This window comes from Coccinella septempunctata, chromosome X, assembly GCF_907165205.1.
Source record: "Coccinella septempunctata chromosome X, icCocSept1.1, whole genome shotgun sequence".
Classification (NCBI taxonomy): domain Eukaryota; kingdom Metazoa; phylum Arthropoda; class Insecta; order Coleoptera; family Coccinellidae; genus Coccinella; species Coccinella septempunctata.
This window is the reverse complement of record NC_058198.1, coordinates 4759265-4783213: the sequence shown is the minus strand read 5'-3', so window position 1 is coordinate 4783213 and position 23949 is coordinate 4759265. Positions and strand designations below refer to the sequence as shown.

General features: G+C 38.9%; 1 protein-coding gene across 2 annotated transcripts in view; it reads left to right on the top strand.

The window, feature by feature from the left end:
• LOC123321699 (protein trachealess) overlaps positions 1–23949 on the top strand; it is a 110355-nt gene that overhangs the window by 8031 nt on the left and 78375 nt on the right. For both annotated transcript variants that reach the window (XM_044909433.1, XM_044909429.1), the window contains exons 2-3: positions 11512–11544; positions 20059–20106. In XM_044909433.1, the coding sequence (XP_044765368.1) occupies positions 11512–11544; positions 20059–20106 (81 nt within the window). The remainder of the gene's footprint in view (positions 1–11511; positions 11545–20058; positions 20107–23949) is intronic.

Genomic DNA, 23949 nt, shown 5'->3' with positions numbered 1-23949 from the left:
GATCTCCAGTGTTTTAAAGAATAATCGGATCCGGCGAGCCCCTGCCGAAAAAAAAATCAGACTTGCAAATTTTGATTGCACCCTTCACAGTCCGTAAAGACATTAGCCTCTTACATTTACACCGAGACACCCCTCTTAAAATACGGCCCTCAAAAATTATTTTAAAGGAATTATAGAAACAGTTGTTCGCAAGTGCCTTTCCCTCCGTTCGCGATAATTTTTTCGCCGTTCCGACATCCATTGATATTTTTATGACGGAAATTACTGATAGGAACGCGCCCCGCGACAGCAAGGGCTGGATGTATGTACCATTATGTGCAGCAGCTGGATCATTTGCGTATGAATACGAACAATGATTAGAGCGAAGAAGAAATACGATCGAAATCTTTTTAATTTATCGCCTTCTCCATTAACATTTTTTCTTATGTCTTATTTCTTTTGTTATTTTTATGTTTCACATAAAAGTATATTCATTATCATTTGACCTTAACTTGAAACCCTTTCGAAAGTTGACCCTTTTGTTCGATCTGTTCAAAAAAACTCCATCTTTTCCTAGTGTTGCGTTTGTCCTGTCATGTAGGTATAACCTTGGCTTCCTAGGCTTCCCTTAATCGAAATAACTATTCCGGCAGTGTGTAAGCTTCCTAACTTATTCCGCTCGAAATAAAATTTTACGATAAATCCAGAATTGAACCCCCCTTCCCATTCGGGGGAGAAAATAATACAGTTCATCCATTTCTATATTTGAACTATAGCGGAAAATGTATAAAAAAGAAAGGTCTGCCGTAAAAGGATTCCAATGGAGGCATTATTTTCAGTAAATAACATTTTCACAAGATAGAAAAGGCCGGAGTTCGACAATATGATCATTGAACCGACTACCGATATCGGCAGAGAGCAACAGGGATGATCTGCCGAACCAAAGGTCTAATGCATATAAATTGATGTCTAGGTTTTAGCACTCTAGATATCGGATCGTTTTCCTGCATTCGATGAGATCGCACAGCAGGATCCTTCCTCTCGAATGTGCAGGAGTCCTGGACATTCAGGAATCGGAATACATCGCATAAATTGAGTGACTTTTTGTGAAGGTACTCGAATTTTTTCATTGGAAATAACCAACAAGAAGTAACAGCTTTTTCGTGTTGCCAAAGATTTTCCATCTTGTGAATTCAATGAAATGAGTTAGAGGGGTTGAAAAATTTAAAATTAAGAGATATGACGATAAAATACAGTTCGTGAAATTTTGACAGCATGGCCTTAGTTTTTGTTTAATTTACTCCTTTTATCGTTGAATTTCCTTTATTTCAAGTTATTTTTATACAATTCCATTAAAATCTACTTCTATATGGTTGATTATGAAGTGATCCTTTAAAGGTAAAATTTGAGTAAATTTGAAATAATTGTATCTTCAAAGGTTGATGGCTTCTTTTGTATGCTGACTAAAGCTTCTTCATTTTTTTTTTCCTGCTCAACTTACTGTGCCGTTTGGAATCTCGATCTTCATGGTGAGCTAAATGCGATTTTATTTTTGTGGCGTTTCCCTCAAACGCCAGCATAAGCGTTAAAGTGAGCCTTGGTGACATCATTCAATCGTTCCACCTGATTCCTCTGCCATTAATGAAAGTGGAAAGATCTCATTTTGGACAAGTCGGAGATAGTGGACAACCAACGGCTACCGTTCCTCTCAACAGAAGAACACGAAGTCGTGTTCCATATAAATATCGTTTAACGAATACACCGGCCGCAGTAGGAATGTTTTGTTGTGACAAGCTTTAAAAAACAGTGAGAACGGCGCCACTATACGGTGACTTTAAGAGGGCGTGTGGAAGAAATATAGGGAGTCGGTTGTTGCCGCTTTACCCAAGAAAACATGAGATTTCAATTAAAACGACACGTTCAATAATGAGGGGCCAGATTTATTGTCTTTGCCGATTAATATGCCAACACGAATACATCGTCTATCACGCAAAGGCATTCATTCCCTGACGATCGTTCCACTGTTATTACCTTTGGTTTCTTATCCGCACAAAACGCATCCGACCTTGATCTTGTGGAAAATTCACTCTTCTTCGTTATTGATTTTTTTTTATTTTTTTACATCTCGCTATACTGATGCCTCAATTTCAATAGATAAATTTACCTGTGAATAATAATCGTGGTCTTATTTATTATTTAATCTACTTTATTCCAATGTACAAATAAATAAATCAATGAATATATAGCAATTTAGGTCTGGTTGAAAAATCTTGGCGACACACAAGAAAGGATTTGGCAAACACAAGCCGGTAATTATAACTCGTCAGTAAGCGATTCATAGAGTCATAAACGGAATAATAAGTCACCAAAAAAAAAGCTTGAAGCTGTTCAAAATTTTAGACACGTATTTTAGTTTCGGGAATTTTTTCCAGAGGCAAATTAGCTCACGGAGAGATGGTGGCATTTCTCACGAATTTTTGCGGATTGAGCTCAATCGAATAAGGCTACAGTAGTCATTAATGATGTATAAAGCGGTCTCGGACATTTCACGACAAAATTCTTCGCCTAGTTGCAGCGAGTATGAAGTATTGACGAGAAATGATGCGATAAATATCTTTCCTGTGTGGTCGAATTACTTAAAACTGGTTTGAGCATACTTTCGACATACTGAATAAGAAAATCGAATGTTAATCCCTAATATGATAATATTTTATTCATCAATTTTGATTGTATGAGAGGTTTAATCTCGGATGAAATCTCAGATTTGACTTCATTACAATGCTCAACAACAATAAATCATTTAATTTTGACTAGAATCCGATTTTGATTCGAAAGATATGAATACAATAATGTCCACCCGCACAATATCCATCATCTGTCAGCCTCTATATATATTACAACATTTTTATTTTATTGGAACGCCTATCAGTATCCTCTTTTTATCTTTACTGGTTATATACAATTGAAGAGACATTGTTTTCCGAGATGCACGCATTTTTTTCAACAATTTAATACTCTTTCGTCAACATAAGAAGATTGAGAAAATAAACTCTGGGGGATTTCCATACCATACAGTGTGACCATCGCACAAGGAAAAGTCAATCCAATTTTGTGTTCATACCAATCAATATTTTATCCCGCCAGAGATGCTAGAAGATATTTTTGACATTATATAAGTGGTAAGTACAAGAAGTAAAACCACAATTGTTCGTGGTTTCACTCTTCAGTAACCTGCAGAATTACTTTTTCTTTTTTACTTTCGATTTAAAGTTTCCAATCGAACATATAAGTCTTATATCATTTTATAAAGGAAGAATACTGAACATCACTATGGTCATCATTTAAAAACATCGAAAAAACTTGAGATACTCGACCATGGGAAGGAAATCTTCAACGCTAGCTTTGCGATGATTCTGTATCAAAGTTCAAGGTCATTACCCAGTATTTTTCATCGTCCCGAACCACCCTTGACACAAGACTGCATCAATCTGTTTTCCGATAATTAACACTGTTCCCATTAATTTAAATTTCTTGACAACTTCGTGAATATGCATGATGCGTACTTCACTTTATGCCTCATGATCTTTAGGATGATAGATGAAATGGCTCAGAGTAATCTGAATCGATACATATTTCATTTCCTCGAATAGGAATCATATGTTGCTTGTTTCGAGGGTCACTGCCAAAAATCTGTATTATAGCCTGAGAATAATTTGAAAAAATCTCGATTGTTTCATCTTTTCCTTCCATTCGAGAAATTTTTGCGAACCTTGAGAAAATCAGCAGATTCATACGAGCTAAAGAAGTTTTATCGTCCATATAAACAAGGGGATTTCTTAATGAATTCATTAATATCCTCCTAGAATGATCTACTAGTAGGCTCATAATGGATTTGAGGAAAATGTAAATTGCTGCTTTGAAATTTACATCAATTAAGATTTCTATCGCTAAACGTGGTCTCATTCACGAGTTGATGTATTACGAAGCGGTATGACCAGTGGTTAGTTTATCGTTGGTTTTATAAAGACATTCTTTTTTTAACCCTAATCAAGAGAATCTATTACCAGAGAATTACCATTATCAGCGGAAATGGTTCGATTGACTACAGGACAGTCTGGAAAAATTGGAACGAAGGGTAATTTGTACTTTTTTTATTCGGTTTGTCTAAGATGGGATTTCATTCTATGCATAGCGATCAAAAATTTTAGTCCATTCAAAAACTTGAAAATATATATTGTAGGTCTGTGATATTTCAATTGAACAAGATTCAAATTTGATTTTGAGCTAGGTACTTTTTTTGATAAAGATTCCGAAATAATGATAAAGCTACTTGTTTGCACCTAAAGATTGCTGCTCACCGAGAGATTAAAATGTTTTCCTATTAATCTCATATTTTTTTTTAACTGCGTAGAATGTACGATGGACCTCGAAAAGATTGTTTTTTTCTGTACAACACAAAAGTGGAATCCCCCAACAGGGCAGATTTACACACGTGCCGAAATCGACACCATCGAGCTGATGAATAGCAATAATGCCGATTGTTTGCATTGTGCAATATCCTTCGAGTGACATGTTTCAGGAAATTGCTGCCAGATCTGCTCGACCCTTGCGATTGGATATCTCACAAAAGACCTGGCTGATTTAATGAAGCTGTTTTCGATTGATAAACCCCGGGCCCATCAGAACTCACTCGACTGCAACGTCCAAAATAGAGTATTTAACGAGCGATTACCTAGAAATGAATAAAACTGTTATCAGACGAAATTATGCTCTACTGCTTACAGTTTCGAGGGCAGAAATCTCTTCAACTATTTTCATATTGACAGATTTGATGACAGGTCCTGTTTGAACCCTTTTCTACACAATCAATTCTTCGAAGCAGAGTGCTTCATACTAACCAGACTCTAATCTGACCAGAAGAAAAACTCAAGAGTAAATAAACATCGTTCTCCTCACTTCGAGATACGAACTTTCAGAAAGTGTTTTCGGATAGGAGCAGTTCTTTGACTGGTCGTGGATATTCCATGTGACAAAAAATCGCAATCGATGAAATACCTCGCATAATCTTCCTTCCATTCACTCAAACTCCAGCTCGAGACAGTCCATCAGACCACTCTCAAAAACCAGCAAACCTGGACAAGTTTTTATAATTGAGGTCTGTCCTAAAATACCTCGAGACTTATTTGATAATTTCGCATCCTCGGTTGGAATATTCGCGGAATGGCAGAATCGTGTGCCAAAACTCCAATATAAAATCCAAACTGACACAGTAGCACAAGATAAATTAATTGCTTGTTAAAATATCTTTGCATTACATCGTAAACCTGTCTCGGCGACTCGTTCGAAAACAGTTTTCCTTCTAGATTAATTGTGATTATGGAATGGGAGAAAAATATGCGATCAAGCGGGGGCCTGCATGCAAAAAGAAAGGAGATGCACATCTTCGAAATCCTTGATGGAGAAAAATTGTCTGATTTGTTATGATAACGCTGGATATTGACAGCAGAGAGGATCAAAAAACACCCATTTTAAATCATATTGGAAAAAGGCATAAGAAATTCGGAATAAACAGTAGCCCCACCTAATGTGGACGAAATGCGAGGTCATTTCATTCAAATACCTAATATCAAGGAGAAGCAACAATATACTTTGCATCCTACGCAGATGATGTGAGCAATCCAATTACTCGGCGTAACTGTAAAATTTGCGGTTTAATATTTTGTCGCTTAATTTTATGATTTCATTACTTATTCATGCTGTGGCTGAATTTGCGCGATACATTCACCGTAAAAATATTCCATTGCTGCTGAAAGCCGATTGACGACACTGGAAAAATAACAACGATCATATCTGACAAGATCTTGTTGTCATTGTTGGAATTAATTTTGAAATTGGTTTATTGCATCACTGTCGATCAGCACCATCCTCGCTTGGTATTACCTAGATCATATCATCTGTGAAACCTTCTTGAAAGATTCACCAGATCGCGAGTATCCAATTGAAGGTTTGAAGCATGTACAACGTGTACATCATGTGCATACATTTTCAATACAAGTGTCAACATATCCTTAACTTGGAACAGGCTTAATAGCCGTATAAATCATTCTTGTAATGCGGTAAAGCGTAAGCAGACATCTATGAGCAGCTATTATCATAATAAGCTGAAGGGGCTCCTTCAAGTTGCAAGGTACAATATGGCCTACATTGAGTCATTACACGGACGAGTTTAATGAAAGCGAGTTAACATGCATGATTCAACTGTCAGCTATCTCGGCGAGACTGCAAATCCTTCATGAATAATGTATCTCTTTTCTTCAGATGTAGTTGAATGAACAAAATTTCCCCAATTTCGTCACTTGTAGTGAGATGGGTTTTCAATATTTCCAACTTGATGTGAAGAATATGTTACCTGCATGCCATTTTCTAATGAAACCTTGCAATTCGGATATTTGAACTGTTCGTTCTTGACGAATTTTTCACTGATCATATCTCAGCCCTCAGAAAATATCGTAGTGCTTGAAAGCACTCCGAGACCATTAGATTCTAGAGAAGTTATAGAGGAGAAGAGATGAAGAAGACACGAAGAAGGTAGTAGACAAAAACAAAAATGAATTTTCATCCAGTTTCCATAAACAGAACACAGAATTTCAGAAGAAAACGACGTTCCATCGTCTGCTAAAAAGTTCACCAAGAAACTGTCCCCATTCCTAGACATATCTCGACTTTTTTCGTATCCAATGCGTCACAGAAACATCTCTCCGATGAAGTCCGTGAAATATAGTTCTTGTATCGACAGTAGTTGATAAAATTCTCGGTTACACATAGACCAGGCTAGATCCGTTCCCCGTCGTTGATTTATCGACCGATTTCGCGAATAAAATTAACCAACTTTAAGTGAAGAAACTGGATATCAAATAAATTACACAAACTCCACTCCGCACATCCAAGATACATAGTTATCTCTTTCTGAAAGGAGTCGCAAAAACTGACAGTTATCTTGCGAGAAGTTAAATAATTATTTACGTGTCTGTAATCGCATTCTTCAGTGTGTAAATGAAGAAGGCCGAGTGTGTGCTTATTTCCACTGAAAATAACTCAATGTGCGACGAGGGAATAATTAGGCCACTTAAGAACAATCTTCATAAATCACTTAATCTGGGCTCTGATTTCTTCGTGGAATCTCGAGGTATGCGTAACACATTAGAGGTGCTGGGAAATCTTCACACATTTATGGTTGTGACAGGATTAGCCGGATCACCTCAGACCAAAGAAAACATCTTCATTGAAATAGACACATCTTGAAAAATCTATACATTTTCAAGGAAGCATCATTTGTGCCTTTAACACCTGTTATATTCCATTCGGAAATTAAAAAAACTCCCTGAGAACACAACCTCGAATCGGGGGTAGAAAGTAGAGATATCCGGATCAGAAGGTTCTGGCGGAGAAGAACCCTTTCTGCGGGCCGCAGCATCAGCCGGTCAGCCTTATCGATATCCTCCGCGTTGTCGATAGTCCATTGTGCAGACCGGTTAGGCTCATCACATCGTCATTAAGCGTTCGGAAGTTCCTCATTTGAAATGCGGCACGAGTAAAGCCGTTACCACCACATGCCCACTGACAACTTTACGAGGAGCACCACTTCAAACCACATGTTACACTTTGGGCTGTTGGTTTATGCCCGCTACATGACACCCCTGTCTTTGCATATTCGGATGGGCGTGCGACACCGGGCTACGCGACATCTACATTCGCAGATATACGGGGGTGACAACATAAGACGATGTTCAAAAACTGAATACTCAAATCGAATCTTAAGGGCTGTTTATAAGAGATAATTCAAATATCCCTCTAAATAAGCAAATATGTGCATTTTTTTAAATCGTTTCTCGCCTCAATTTTAGACCAAAAGCAAAGATGTACATCAGAGTTCGAATTGATCACGCATATGCCCGATCTACTTACTGAAAATTCGGAATTGGATCAATATTCGAATGCCAGTACACATTTTATTGTTATTTCCTTTCTCTGATATTCAAAATTATGAAAATACTTAACATAAACTATAATCAAAACCAAAAGGTATGAAAATACTGATATTATATATAGCATGTCATCATGTGTACTCTAAGCTCAAGTTTTATGTGAACAGCTCACGAGATTTAAGTTTGTTTCATTCAACAAGGACATTGACAACAGTATCGTTGTTGATTTCTCACCGAATTCCAAATAATCAATTTATATACAGAAAATTGCTCGAATTGAATTATTGATTTTTTCTCCCGTTCTCAAAATCTACATTTCTTATAATTCCGAGAATTCATTGATTTACCAATCTTAGTATTTTCGTTAAGAAGTTCCAAGATACATACCATTTTTCCACTTTCATCGTTCCATTCGTAAGGATCCTTTCTGCATCTCCCCTGTATCTTCACAAGTCGACTACGTTCTCGCCAATATTATTTTATTTCATTGCCTCTTTCGCACCCCTGGAAAAAATTTAATGATGAAATTTCACCCAGTACAAGGTAATCAGGAACGACTGTCATTTCAGACACTCCTAACGCGGAATACTGATGTTGCGAACCCATTATGAGGGTAGTTTTCATTCAGATATCCCCTTCGAAAACAACCAATATCACCAAACATATAACGACCAACATGGTTCGACAAACTCAGGATCCTGAATCACTGAGGGGAAATTCAAAAAAAATCTCGATTTCAGGGTACACTCTTCATGAATTTATTGAATCGAGGAAAGAGAATATCCTATTTTGAGTACTTGGCAATTTAAATTCAGACTACTGACATTTCTACGAATTGTTGTAGTCATAGTTGTAGCTCATAGGATTATTTGAAAAAAAGCTAAGAAAGCAGAAAAAATTGGCGCGAGTCAGCGGAAAAAAATTCACCGCGTCCATCTCGTCCTGTTTTCCAGCAATCGCGAGGCGTCGATGAAGGATCCAAAGGCTGATTTAATGCGATAAGAAATCAAATAGCGGAGATTTCTGTGGTCGATATAAATTTCACGTTTTTTCGGGGATCGCGGCGTAGCGGACGATTATCTGCCGCGTATAAAAATGTCGGTTGTCCGTCAGGCGACAGTGGCAATGGAATAGAACGAGAGGTTGAGGTAAAATCGAGTGCCGGGACTCACCTTGAGCCCAACATGGACATGTCTGGTTCTGAGCTGGGCCGGTCGCTCTATGAACTTACCCCCGATTGTCGGCTTCACAGAGACGAACTTTTTCCTGAACGCAGCTGCACGCTCGTTTTAGTCGGTTTTGAGTCGAGTAAAAAGTAGTTTCTCCAAGTTGGAGATATGCTGCCTCGCGATGGATAACTGACTTTCGTCCTATAGGTATACACTCGTCGTCAATTGATGTGGAAAACTGAAATTTCCATCTACCGGCTCCGATGCTATTCTCTATCGATTTTCTCCCATTGATTAATTCATTACAACCAAAACTATCGAAGATTATCAGATGGAAACTATGGGGGTCGATCCAGATGACTAGAACATCCTAACGTGTAATATTCTTGGATATTTGTATGAGGCATCCACGGACAATTGGCTGATCAGCTCGAATATTCTTTCGAACGATCCATGAAGCCTCATTTCTGTTGCCATTAATTGCCTATTCATAGGTGCGAAAATATATAACATATACCGCTCTCTGCAAATGAAAGAGCAATGCCAGCACGGTGTAGACCATCCTTTATCTTTCCCTTAGCTCCGCTCGCTTATATCAATCATGCATTGAATGCAGTCCATCATTTCCCATGCGTTATTGCTATAGCAGTTATTAACGATGGGATTACTACGTATTACAAATTACCATCTATAAATGTCAACGTTCTTCACCTATTACCTTTCAGTTGTTCAACTATCAACGCATGATGAATGAATTGGATGATAGCTAATGAGATTTACTCTGATTGATTTGGTTTTTCCTGTTCCCGATACTGATTATCGAGAGCCGGCAACGATCATATCTTTTTAAAATAATGATGTTGGTGTAGGGTTCAGGAGGTCTCGCTAACTGTCCATTGATTGCACAAGGGTGCTGAGATTTTTCCAACTTATAGGTATAGATGAAGAACATATTTTATTCACAATCAACCTCGAGATCGGAGGGTCAAATTGAGGTAAACCTTCAGATGAACTAATTCTGTTTCTGTCAGTGAAACATGTCTCAGATTTAATTCCAAAGTGCCGATTTCCTCCCTTTTGATTCGGTTCCAGGATCCCCGAGCTAGCATATGCAAAATTATCCTTCGCGGAATTTAATTTTCAAATTCGGTCCCTGTAACGGGGAAAAAAAGAAAGGGAATTCAAATGGGAAAAGAATCCGTCCTGTGTGTAGTGCAAGTCACTGGGGTGGAACATGGGAAAAGTCGACGTCAATGAAGAGCCATTTCCATCATTTGTGCCCGGGCCGGATCCGATCATAATGGGAAAGTTCACTTCAAACGGCCGATCCGTGGGTCTGTTGCGTTCGAATAGGGCCTTTCAATATATCACCTACTTATTCGCGCCAAAATACTTGCATCACAATGCGACACCGTCGACTGGGCATGGCTTTTCTTCCGCGAAGCAATCCGTTCCGATCGTTTAGCAACGGGAAAAGCGGCGATTCCACGTCTACGAATCAAAACCTCTAATTCAATCGGTCGAATTAATTTCTTGGGGGTTCCAGTGATGAACTTCGGATTCAGTGGAGAAGAACTCCAAGATGAAAACCCCGGAAAATTCATTAGAATTATTGTCTCTTAACACCCAACTAGTCATAGCTCAATCAAGATCGTAACTGAAGAGCTGGTTCGGATTTCACTGGGTAACCATGACTTGAGAGATAGATCTGTTATGAAAGAAACAGCTGTAAAGTTCAAAGATATTCTCATAACCAGCCTCACCTATGTGGTTGACTTGTTATGCCCTCCTGTTGACTTGTTATACCAAAAATTGGACGATGGTCGATGAGACTCCAATGAATCTGATAACTTCGATTCATGTTTAACAAGCTAAAAAATGAAAAAAGGGATGAACGCAAATCCATTTGATTGAAAAGCTATAGAATCCACTGACGATTTCATTGTCGACTTCAATTAATTGAATCAATTAAAAGGTCTAAAGTGATTCGATATTTGTTTTATCGGCGAAATGAGGGACTACATAATTACTTCATTGATATCCTTTAGAAAGGACCGTGGAATCCTGAATGAACCCCCTCAAGATAAGATAAACCGTTTTATTGAAGTGGAAGGGACGTTATCTTTCATTCCCCTGATAGAAGTCATTATTGGGTCAGTAGGCACATGCTTGGTATCTGGTTTCTTGTCTACCACAAGAATAATATGAGAGGAGTCAGCGAAATATGGCGGTAAAAATTAAGTTTCTGATCCCTCTAGGGAGTCCTTGTTGATTCCAATGAACACAACTGTTCAAAATTTTTCTCAAATGAATCCTTCCACATTTACTTCGCTTTCCATTAATCCGAGAGTAGTGATTGACGAATTCCTTTGTTACAGGTATAGAGAAGAAGCCTTGTGTTGGCCCGAGCGGTAAGTAATCTAATCTAATGTAAATTTAAGTGGGCGTCGGACACAGTGGGTGCTATTTAACTCTTATTACGGGGTCAGTGTGAAGACGCCAGACTAGAAAGAATTCCATAACAATATTTAACGATTTGAGAAGATTCCGCTCTTATTTGGGTTGTGAAGTTTCCGCATTTCGTTCATACTTGAATTCAGGCTCGTCATCGGGTTCCAAATGATTCGAGCATATTGTCTTTGTGCCCATATAACTTCTCCACAACCCCCCAACAGATATTAGAATAATCTCGTTTGTTTTCCCTGTTCATAACCGTGTTTTTATTATAAATGATTATTATCATTTCATTTTCTATTATCGAAACGAGATGGAGTCTGTGATTCGAGATAATCAATCGAGAAGATTGGTTCAGACTATCCTCGGGATTCTTGAGCTCGCGAACAGTTGAGTTTTTTTTGCGAATTTTGGTCTCGAGCCGGAGATCGGCTAGGGCTCTGGGTCTCTACCGGCAACAATAAATATTGATTTAAAGCTAAAAAAGGCATTTAGGCCGTAGACATTAGGCAACGCAGTCTAGTGGACGTCAAAGCGAGTCACCAAAGAAGGCCGCTGTCGCTCATTGATACAAAAAGCTGGGAGTGCGTTTGGAGAACACAACACTGCTAGTGGGATTGCTCATTAAAACCCATGTATGTCGAGAATGTGGAAAAGCAACTCGGTTGGTTGCCGTCGCATTCTGCCAACCTGCTGGACACAATAAATATTGCATCTATCTACTCAACAATACAACTGCACTTTCGCACAAAAAATCATCTTTGACGGAGATTTATTCTGTCAGATATCGGGCAGGTACATCAGTTCGTTACAGAAGCCGCTATTGTGACGGACCCTTTTCGTTAATTTATGCAACGTCCTAATAAGGAAGAATAACCGTTCAGCCAGCCGAACAATGGTCAGCTTTTTGAAGATTGCCAATGTGTGTCATTACCCTCGCTGCAACGAAAGGTATCATTCCTTCCAGCAAATAATCGCTGCATTTTGACCACAAACCATCTTTCAGATTCAGACGTAATAGCACTCAATGAGTACATCAATATAATTTTGTGTATTTGCCCATCGGAGTCAACGAAGAAAAGTTCCACTCAAAATTCCCTCAACAAGGTAGTTGCTCAATACATGAATAATCGGGAGATCTTGAAGGCCAGGTATAAAGTTCCCTGGATCAGTTCAATCCCATTTATATCGATGCTCAGATCAAGGGAAGGCAAACAATGTGGACAGTCGTTACTATCGCTCTATTGGAAATCGGTTACTCCAAGCCAATATTTTCCAGTCTTTTCCATTGTTACTTTTCGGTTATTCTTGAATAACTCTACAGTATTGCATCTTAGGAAAACAAGAATAGCCTCTCACTATTGGCATGCAGAAAGAACACATCAGGAAATCATTTCGAGCAAAGTTCAAGAAGTTTCCTTTTCTTCGCTTTGTTCTTTTTGAACCATTTCCTCCATAATAGAATGTGATATCAGAATACAATACCATCGGTGCATTAAGATCATGATTTTTTTGTCTCCTTATAAGACTATGCTCACTATCTTTCGAAACCTTTTTTTTAATTGAATTTGTTGTACAAAGATATTTCGAAACAGCTTTCGGTAAAACACGAAGCTGATCAATTCTTTTCATCGAGGGCTCATAAAATCGAATCAAATGATGATTTCGGACCAAAATGTTTCAATACAAAATTTAGTTTCAATTTCACGGAGATCATTCGAAGTGCAGCTAACAGAATGTACACAATACTTCGAAAAATCCAATGGTCTTTTTGTGAAAATGCGTTACAATATCGAATATCAATCACTGGACTGATTCCCTTTCATTCTTGTAACAATAACAGCACCGCTCATGAAAGGCAGCTTCAATATTAAAAGCATTAACATCGTAATAAATTCTGTCGTATAAGACTAGTAGCAAAAATGCCTGGAGGCTGCCTGGACCGTGGAACTACTCAAGTAGTCATCTGTCCATCTTGTGGCGATCTACTTGATCGAGAGGTTCACTCGGCTCCGAATTTTCAATCAATTTAGCCGATGCGGAGTAGTCGGTCGGGTTTTTGTTTTGTCACAGCCATTATTATAGGCAGGCATCGATAGGTCGGAGGTTTTTGAAATCGCTGCACCGTCTAATGAGGGTGGCAAATAAACCAAGAGCTCTGTTATAAATTATACTCGGGTCGATTAGGCCAGGACGATCGGGCTTAAATCGAAACCTGTTATGAAATTACGGAACATGATTATCGTCAGGTAATTTGCCTGCGGCTATGAGACTGTCCCACAGGGATCCCAGAGGGTAACGACACATCGTGTAATGCAAAAATTCATATATTGAACACATGCCTTCGCTTAAACATCTCCTCGAGCCTAAAGTTCACGGTTACGATGTGAATTAAGAAATTCAACGCGACATAAGCGTCAATGTGGGAAAGGTCCGCCTTTTCTCGTCAATTTCCAGCCAGCTCCAAGGATCACATTCGTCAGAATCGAAAAATAGCTTAAAATGACGACACCCAACTATACTTGTGGTTTCAACCCAGTTATTTCAAAAACTACCCCTTCCAAGGCCCCTTCTTATTATCTGTGATTGATATTTTGTGAAGTGAACATTGAAACAGATAAAAAAATCTTCTCTTGTACACGTAACGACAAGAGAGAACTTTTCAGCATACCACTTCCTTCTGAAATTTTTACTCCATCGTATATCCTCCATGTCAATTGTCTCCAGGACTGACGGCACAGGGCTCATCGTTCTTCGTTTCGAAAACAACGACCAGAAGTAATATTTCCGAAGCGGTATCAGCATTTTCGAGCCATTCAATAACGACGGGAGGCCCATTACTCATTTAACGTTTGTAACAAGAGTTCAGAAAATCAATGTTGTCTAAGAAAACCAATTAAACCGTAATTGGTAGGCAGCGGATTGTCGGAGGCTGATGACATATATGGAGTTGTATTTGTTTCAAGAAACGATTAAACGGTGGTCGATATGATATTATCGGGCCCGTCTGACAGAGATGGCCTTAGCGGCACGCGCTAATCGGGAAAACTGGTCTAGTCTACGATAACCGATGGAATCAGAGCTTCCTGCAACCAAGAATCCTATTGAGCAATGCCGATTTGAGATGGGAGCGACCACACACTTTCATGTGGTTACGTCTTCAAATGACGATAAAGCGATATCAAAATTTCACACTCTCAAATCATATTATACCATTTTTAATCTTCAATGAAGACAACTCCACAATGGACTCTGAGGAAAACTCACGTTTTCAAAGTTGAGCAATAGTTTTAGGTCTGAGGCAGCTCAAGAAAGAAAGAAGCATTGTAGGCCAATGCTGCAGTCGTTATCACCGTTGTTAGTGAATCTGGTAAAGCCAATCAATAGCTGGTCGTTACTGGCTACCTTCCGAAGTCACTATTTCGTAATGATTATGGTGGCCAGAAGCCAGAGGTTTTTACCTTCTTGAATAAACTTGCAGAGAAGTGCTACGAGATTGAGAATTTTGAAAACTGATTGAAAAGACACAGCCTTGAAAGGATGGAATGAAAGGCAAAAAGTGAGATTGATCAAGAACAAGTTTTCCCCAAAATAACTCCTTCATGTGGATATTTGGAGGTTCTGGTATTGAGACTAGTAGTTTTGAGTGAAGTTGGAGATTGTCCGTTGCAGCAGGCATATACCTTGTTTATTTTGATGCGACGACTCTACGGCTAGCAAGCCTTCTGTACACAAAGCGAAACAACTAGATGGTGCCCATTAATCTCCCATGTGAATAATGCATGCCGCTGTGCCGTTACCGTAAACTGATCCAAACCGACTTACATCACAACTCGTGCTCAATAACACTATTTAACCCTAAAGTGGAGAAGAGGGCTCTAAAAACTAATTTAATTCGATTTACAAGGTTCGCGACCAAATATAGGGACTACCATAATTCCTCGAACAATAAGTGGATAAGTGCGTTTTTGTCTGATCGAGAGAACCGTATTCGACTCGAAATAAATTTTTCAAGTTGAAAAAAATATCTGATAGTATTTCAGCGGACGGTTCGGACCATTTTGGCATTCGTTAAGGAATTAATTTATTGTTTACCTTTTGAAAATTAATTACTAGATGATAGCCGCTGCTCGCTTCTGCTCGATCCTGAAGATGCATATGGGCAGTCTAATGCTGCGACTTTTTATCGAGGGAAGGAGTACCATTAGATGCTTCTACAGCAAGAATCTCTTATACACTGTTCAAAAATCGACCTGCCTGAAATGGCGAGCTGACATAATGTCTGCGGTGGGTCAGATAAGCGGTGTAATAGCTGTGACATTGCAGATCAGACATGTTCAGGAGAAGCAGAAGACCAATTGGTTCGTTTAATGCCTTCCCACATGGTACGTACAGCAATATCGAGAATTTGTTTCAAATGCGAATATCTACTCCAATTTTGGAAATAATTGTAGCCGATATATACTGAAGAAATGTTGGAATATTCATGGAATTATTAGACGCTATAACTCAAAAATTCGCCATCTCATGACCTTCCGGCGTGGCAGATAAATTCTGAATCATCCCCGTGTATGATTCAGGGTGCCAAGATACGTCCATACCGGTTAATTAGTTGTGGAAAAGACGCGTTGTGGTCCCTCCGCCACGTTCCGCCTATACCCATCGGATTGACTGAGCCCTTTAATTACACACGTTTTCGCTGGGGGTGTTGATTTATAGAGCAGTTAAAGATCTCATAAACAGCACATGGGTCCGATGGAATGCCCGATGTCATATTTGATGGAACCATCGAGCATTCTTCGCAATCGCGGCGCATAGCTGGCCGGGTTACGCCGGTCGTTTCGTATTATATCCACGTCTTTGAATTTTTTTTTCCGGAAAATATGCGTTGGCAGTTTTCATTTTTTCATGAATAATCGGCTGGTTTTCAAGAACATAGGACGTTGGCGAAAAAAGGAGGTTGAAAACGAATAGTGCTTCAATAATGGCCGGAAATTCTAACCCTCTAGTTGGTGGGTTCCCTTTGTAACCAAGAAAAAAAATTTAAATCTTCTCTGAAATTCTCACGATTTTTTTTTTGGTAATGTAGTTTTCAAACAAACTGAAAACCATCTAGGCTTCTTCCCAGAAACAACCAGGGTTGAATTTGGTAAATCCGACAACATTTTTCATTGAGATTTATTCACCCTTGAATGTACGTACATTCAATTCTCACATAATTCATTTCATGTTGAAATTCGCAATTTTTCTTTAAATTATTCCGGTATTTTCACGCGAGAAAAGAAGAATTTTTCTGACCTTTTTTAACAGACTATCTCCGCAACAGACTAGCCAGTGAAAACTGAATTGCTGTTCTGCAAATAGCATTCCCTCTGCCAACTACATATAGTGAATTTCATAACTCATCACTTTGGAAGTATTGTGTTCCGTTTCGTGGAAACTGTAAGGGATGAAACTGGAAAATCCACCCCCCGATTTTTGCGGCATAAAAAGTCGCGCTTCTGAAATAATGATGCATTCGCCCACATTCAACTGGTAACGACCGGACTGAAAAATATATGATTTTCAAAAATAACAAGCCAACGTCGTATTCAGAGGAAAGCGGTCGTATTTCAAGCGACAATAAACCGGTAGGAAGATATACACGACTGCCGGAATCTTCGAGGTAAATGCACTAAGGAAAATTAGAATGGGCGAACAACGCCAGACCTCCCCTATGGACTTTAATAATGTAACAATATCTCAATATACGTTTGGTGGCCTTGTTCGTGGCATATAACTCGATTATGTGTCATCTCTGTCAATGGATAGGCTAGACGTGGTTAGGCCGAGTTGTCCATTATTCATTCAAGTCATTATTTATATTATCCGTTCAGTGCTCCGCGAATCCAGATGAATTTTTCAACAGATCTGGATGACGCGGAAAGCACGTATGGTACCCCCTCATAGATGATCGATGTCTCAAATCTTGAATCGTGATTTCTGGTAAAAAAAAAATTTTTTCTATATTTGCAGTCTCTCTACTTTGATCAACGAATATCGATCTAATTAGCTGAGAAATCATGCTCATATGCGCTGTGGAGAATTGTTAATATCCCAAATATAATCAGATGTAAGGAGATGAGAAAACAAGCAGTATTCAATTTCGGAAAAAACCGGTCCCACAAAGGAACCAACCGAATAGGATTCATTAGATTTTCCTGGATATCCCCATTGAATTTCCGTGAAGAATGCACCGAATCAACCGTAAAGCAGTCTCTCAGTATACCGGTAATTGAATAGAATACATATGTCCTATATTAAATCAAATACTTGAATGGTAGTGCAACATAACTAGAGCAAATGTGAAAAAATTGGGAAGGTTGAGAGTAAACGAGCAGCAAATTGTATGTTTGGAATGATAGGGCTTTAAATTCACTGCTTTTTATAATCCGATGCTGTTCCAGCTGACATTGATTGTTGGATTAAAATAGTTTCAGTGGAGATGCGGCTTTGGAAGCAACTTCTTAGACCATTGTATGGATGTTACCTGTATCTTAGATCTACATTACTTTATGTGATATGCGATTAATTGGCATGAGCCTTAAACGCAGCCTTATTTGTGACAACACAATGAAATAAACAATTTTATTTCAGTCTTGATACCGCTACAATAAATTCAATTACTATTTGAAGATACCATGTATCGATTGCGAGTTGAATTAATTTTATGTTTGCTAATTCTTCGGATTGTCTCGACTCCTGAGGACTTGTAAATAAATGCCTCGATTGAAAAATGGCTGTAGTTTTATCCTGAATCATCAGATATTATCGTGATCTCCTATACTGGCAATCTCCTTTCTCTGATCGCAGATGCCCAAATTGAAGTCACCTCGAACTTTGTATTTACGAATCCTCAATCAGGTTACCTCAGTTGGAAACGACGAGATCGACCCGATAACTTATTGTGTCATTTGTCGATATATTTATATACAGGGTGTCTGATAAACCTTGTACAGTATTGAACAAGTGACTGACAGTAAAATCAAAATTTCACCTTCTTAAAATCTCATGGTTTGTGAGATAATGTAAATTTTGTTAATTCCTCGAAAATTGCTACCTCGTCATCGATTTTGAGTGCAATTTTCAATAACCAATATCTTCACTGCTGAAAATTACTGATGAGTGGTTATTTCATCATACACATCGGACACCCTGTATATAACTGTAACTATCAACTGAAAAACAACGAAATACTCAATCCCATTTTGTTATGAACTTGGCTACGAGAAAGAACAGTACAAAATCGTAGAAAGATCCAGTGAACCTCCTTCACAAATTTCGCATCGAACTGATGGGGTCATCATCCCCCTCGTGTGAGATGGAACAGGATAAAAACTCTGATTGGAAATCGGTCCCGCTTCGGGAGCTCATTTTCCGAAATTGCCTATGTAATTAAAGTGGTGAACCAATTTCCTGGAATTATAAAAGTGCAACAAAGTAAACTTTTTTAAAGGGAAAGAACGGTTTCATGAGTCGTATAAATGTAAGAGGGGGTGCGTAACAGCTTACAGACACCTCGGCCCTCCTTGGCAACCGTTGCACGTAGCCTGCTAATCGTCTACAGACGAAGTTACCGGCGTCATCATTACTTTTAGATTAATCATATGCCTGCTACTACGCGGCCTTGTGCGACATAATATTGTTAATTATTTTTTTTATTCAATTATGGATAAAATTCGAGCTGCTATATTTATCCGTAATTGGAACGCAATTTCCAGGCTTGGGACATCATGCCAACATGGCAATTTCACATATTGAGCTCGAAGAAGAGCATATATTACTCGAGCCATTGAGGCTCGCTTCTTCCTTTTTATAACTATAGGCATACGCTTTCGCCAACTCATTAAATGTGAATTTCAAATGAGCAATTAAAGACATTCTTTCACTGGATGTTGTATCAAAACCTCCTTCCATTTAACTATCGACATGAAAATAATAAACTGAGAATTTTTTCAAAACACACAGCCAGTAATCAACACCTTCGTATGTCAGGACCAGGAAGTCTTCTTTCTGATCTCTGCCCTCCTGTCGGGCCCATCAAAGAACATAATGCACCCCTACGAAACCATGCAACCCCATAGTTGCTCGTTCAGGCATCGAAATAAGTCATTACAAATATGTATTAATGTATGTATCTCTGTTGAACATTAAACGTAACCGGGATGAAATAAATGGTCTTATCAGATCTGTATTAGTCGTAAGAAGGGTGGGAGTGATATTAGGAGTCATTTAGGGTAGAGTAAACGAAAACGTGGAAGGGGATGGAGACACTGTGGGGCCGTTTCAGATTACAGTGTGCACTTGCACTCAACATCGTCGACTACCCCCAACTTCACAGCCCTCGACGTGTCAAGTCACGTGCTTCGCGCGCTTTCAACTCGCGAAATGTTGTGCGGAATCAGTTATCCATATCAGAATTTTTTTTCCAGGAAACCATCGGCCGACGACGTGGGCAACCCCTCTTCGGTGAACGCACGGTAAGTGTTTGTGTTTTACCTGTTGATCCGCCACCTGGTGATGTTTATGTATATTTACTGAGAGTGCACATAAACAGATGAGAAATTCTGTGCTTTTCGATAGACATTTATTTTGGACATGTCATTCTCTTAACAGTTTTTCAAACGATATCGAAGACCAGTTTACATTTGGATTTTTTTCGGAAAAGCCTTTTTGTACTATCTGGAAATGATACTCTCATTTGGGGGATCAATTAACCGATTTCAATAGTGAAAGACAAAATAAAAATCACATGCCTATATTAATTTATCTGGGCTCAGATCTCGAAAGTAGGGTAATTTTTCCCAAAATCTTCAAATTTCAGGTGTCATTCACATTTGATTTTTCGGTGAATCTATAGCCTTTTCTAACCTAGAGCGAGAGACTTACTACAATTATAATTTTCTTTCGATTAAAATTATTGAAAATGAAAAAGGCACGTGTGAACTTTTCAGCGTTTCTATGTATGATCCACACGTCGATACAATTCTCTGAACTATCGTCTCATCACAAAACGACTGAGTAATTTATTCAATCATGTTCCACGCCAGCTTCCATTAATTTATACAGCATTCCTGTTGACAATTCCGATCAGTTTTTATGCAGTTCATCTAGTATTCGGTGTTTCATTCATTTTAATTGCTATAGTTTTATGAATATTCGAACTAGGCAACTGAATAATTGAATCTTATATTGTATTGAGCAAAAGCCATCAACTGGTGGTGATAATTAATATTGCTGGTGTTTGTTTTGTATCTTCTCTACAAACAGCTCCCCTTACTTCATTGATGAATTAATGACCCTAGGAAAAACTGACGAAAAGTATGGTTATTTTGCTTTGAAATAGTACAATCAAGCTTGAAATTTTATCTGAAGCTGTTTTCTAATTTCTTTCCTTACGATGAAATCTTGAAAATCGTATATCAATTCGAGATCCGATAAGTTCTTCAACATCCCGCACAGAAACACAGAAACAAGTTAAATTAATGTATTGTTTCGTATCGAAAATTCATCAGTCCCCAAAATCAACAAGTATGATTATGTTTTTTATCATTAACTTTCGTATAAGCGGCGAGGATGATGGACTGTAATCATCGGTGGTTAATGCAATTTTCGGAGATTGCACCGTAAATCTTCCCGTGGCCCAGCAATAGCTACCTACACCTATAATTTGATGGCCTGATCACTCCCCTAAGGAAATAAGTTTTTTACGCATATAATCCTGATCCAATAACACGAGTATCAAGCGTATCTAGACGGTCCTTTGGTCTTGGCCTTTGTTTCTTCAGTTCCCACGACACAACGACAACAAAGCTCATACGAGTCATGAAGTGGGAGATGTCGGAATCTGTTCGACATAAAAAAAAAATGGGCTCCTAAACAGGTGGACCCATTTCATGCTCGATTTTATACCAATCGATCCTTTCGCAGCGTACATTAATTTTCCATCGGCAGCAATCGATATTTCTTTGTACAGGCCTATCGTCGAAGAAAAATATGTTTTGTTAAACTCACATAATCTTTTCAAAATTATTCTCTAGCTTGGTATGTAACCTACTATTGAATGTTCTGAAAAACTTTCGATTTAAACGGTCACTAATTTGAATGAGATGAGGATTCAATCACATTTCATTCTCAATTGACATATATTTATCTGTCAGCTGAATTATTTCAGGTTTTCTCCACTAGATTTATCTTCGTTCCGAAAATGAGGTACACGTTGTACGTACCTTCTCACTATCGATAACAAGAAGCAGAATTCCCCTAACTACTTTCTCAAATATTTTAGAAAACTGCAAGTTGAGGAACCAACCTTTAGTGTTCGTACCTCGCTTCCTCCAGAATGTCAATCTAAGGAAGGTAGGCTACGTCAAAGAAGAAATCCAGATAATCTATGGCAGCGTCTCATCTCTTTGATGGATAAATACCAAAAGTAGCCTTAAATATTGAACTTAGTTCTTTCACTCTCCCCGTATCAGTTTTGAAACTATTTCATCACGAAATTCCTCCAACCATGAAGAATTAGTGGTTTTACATTTACCCATACTCAGATGAGTCGAGGAGCACCTTTTAGGTCGATTCAACCAACCCCAATCAAATCATCCAGCTCGCCCCTGTTCATCGATAAAAGAAGAAAAAATTACACCCACATCAGCAGTGTCGGCACACAGAGGATGGTCGGACGTGAGCATCCTTCCACGTCGTCACGTGATCTAGCTTGTGCCTGACGTCAGTGTCTGTGCAGGTCTTCCAGTTCCAGATATTGCGGGTACAGCTGTGTCACGTCTGCATACGTGTTTGGGGTTCTACTGGTCTCATATTAACGCCTTTCGTTCGGGCAGACCTCCAGATCATGGGCCCCAATTTCCAGGCTCTGGATGCACCACGAATTTGCCTTTATTTATTGCGATCATCACACGTACGACGATTAGATAATCTTCCGGACTGGTCCGGATGCATGGCGAACGGAATAAGTGAAAGGGTGGTGGGCTCCTTTGGTATTGAAGAGGAATTCGTGACGGTCTTCACCCCTGTGGCGATGAGCTTGAAGCAACTTATACTATTCTTAGCATTCTGTTGATTCTAGGGGTAGTTTCTTCGCCCATTGAATGAGTAGTTTGATTGAGTGAGTGCCTACACTTTTGCTCAAAAGTAAAATTAGTATTCAACAGTATAGGTGTGTCTTAGGGAAAAACACTTTTTTTTACTTTCTGTACCGAAATGATTGTTTCCAACGTCTGAAGAAGTGCATAAATACAGTTGATGGGAAGACGGCGACAAAGAGTTGAAGTATTCGGTTTCGGCAAATTTAATGAAAAAAAAAACGGAGCGTACACCAGGCGTAGAATTTGGTATATCCGATCCCGTATATTGACATCAATCGGTTAACGTTGACAAGATGAATTAACCTCCATTCAAAGGAAATAAGGATGGCCTACAAGCGAATGAAAAGAAAGCGGTGAGTTTTTGGTGGGTTATAAATAAATAACAACAATGACAGCGAAATGTTGATGATTTTAAAGTGCAGATTATAAAAACAAAACGATAAGACCTGGGAGACGAGATACGGACGGAACGAAAACACCTACAAGTTTGATCGGTAAACTTCAAGGGCAGTGAATGAGGAGCGAAACGGGGAAAGAAGAAGAAGAATGAAGATACCTTCGCGTCGATACAACGGCCGATCGGAACGGACGGACACAATTGAATTTACTTCGGGAATTTCGTTTCAATGAGAAAGGTGATTGTTATCGAAAAGCTGCGCGAAATTGAATGAATAACTTGAATGAATCATAGTGGATCAATGGACGACTGCGAGGTTACTGACGACTCGACGGGTAATCATCGTAATGGTCTTTTTTCGACCATAACCGCAATATATTGGTTGGATTGAAGAAATGTACCCGAACTATAATCTTTTACTGCTCGGTATCACGTATTCACTTCACACAATTTGACGACAAGCTACATATTTCACAAACAGAGAAACCTAAGGGTTTATTGGTCCCCCACCAGAGCTACACATAAACTAGTTTATAGTTTAGTAAAGGGGTTATATTCCCCTGCAACCTTAAGGTCTCTTGTGTCATCCCTCAGAGCTGTTGCGCCAATCTACAGCTCGTTCTCCAGCTTCAGAGTTCCAGTATCTGATAGGGCTTCAAGGAGGCTCATTCCTCCTTTAGCTTTCTCGTCCAAGACATTCCTTGCGCAGGTTTGTGATGGCAATCCCCACAGGATCTACACTGGTACGTTTCTGATGAGCCCATTCTCCTCATAAGCTTCCTAAGACGTCATGTTAGGAAGCCAGTGAGGAGGTGTAACTT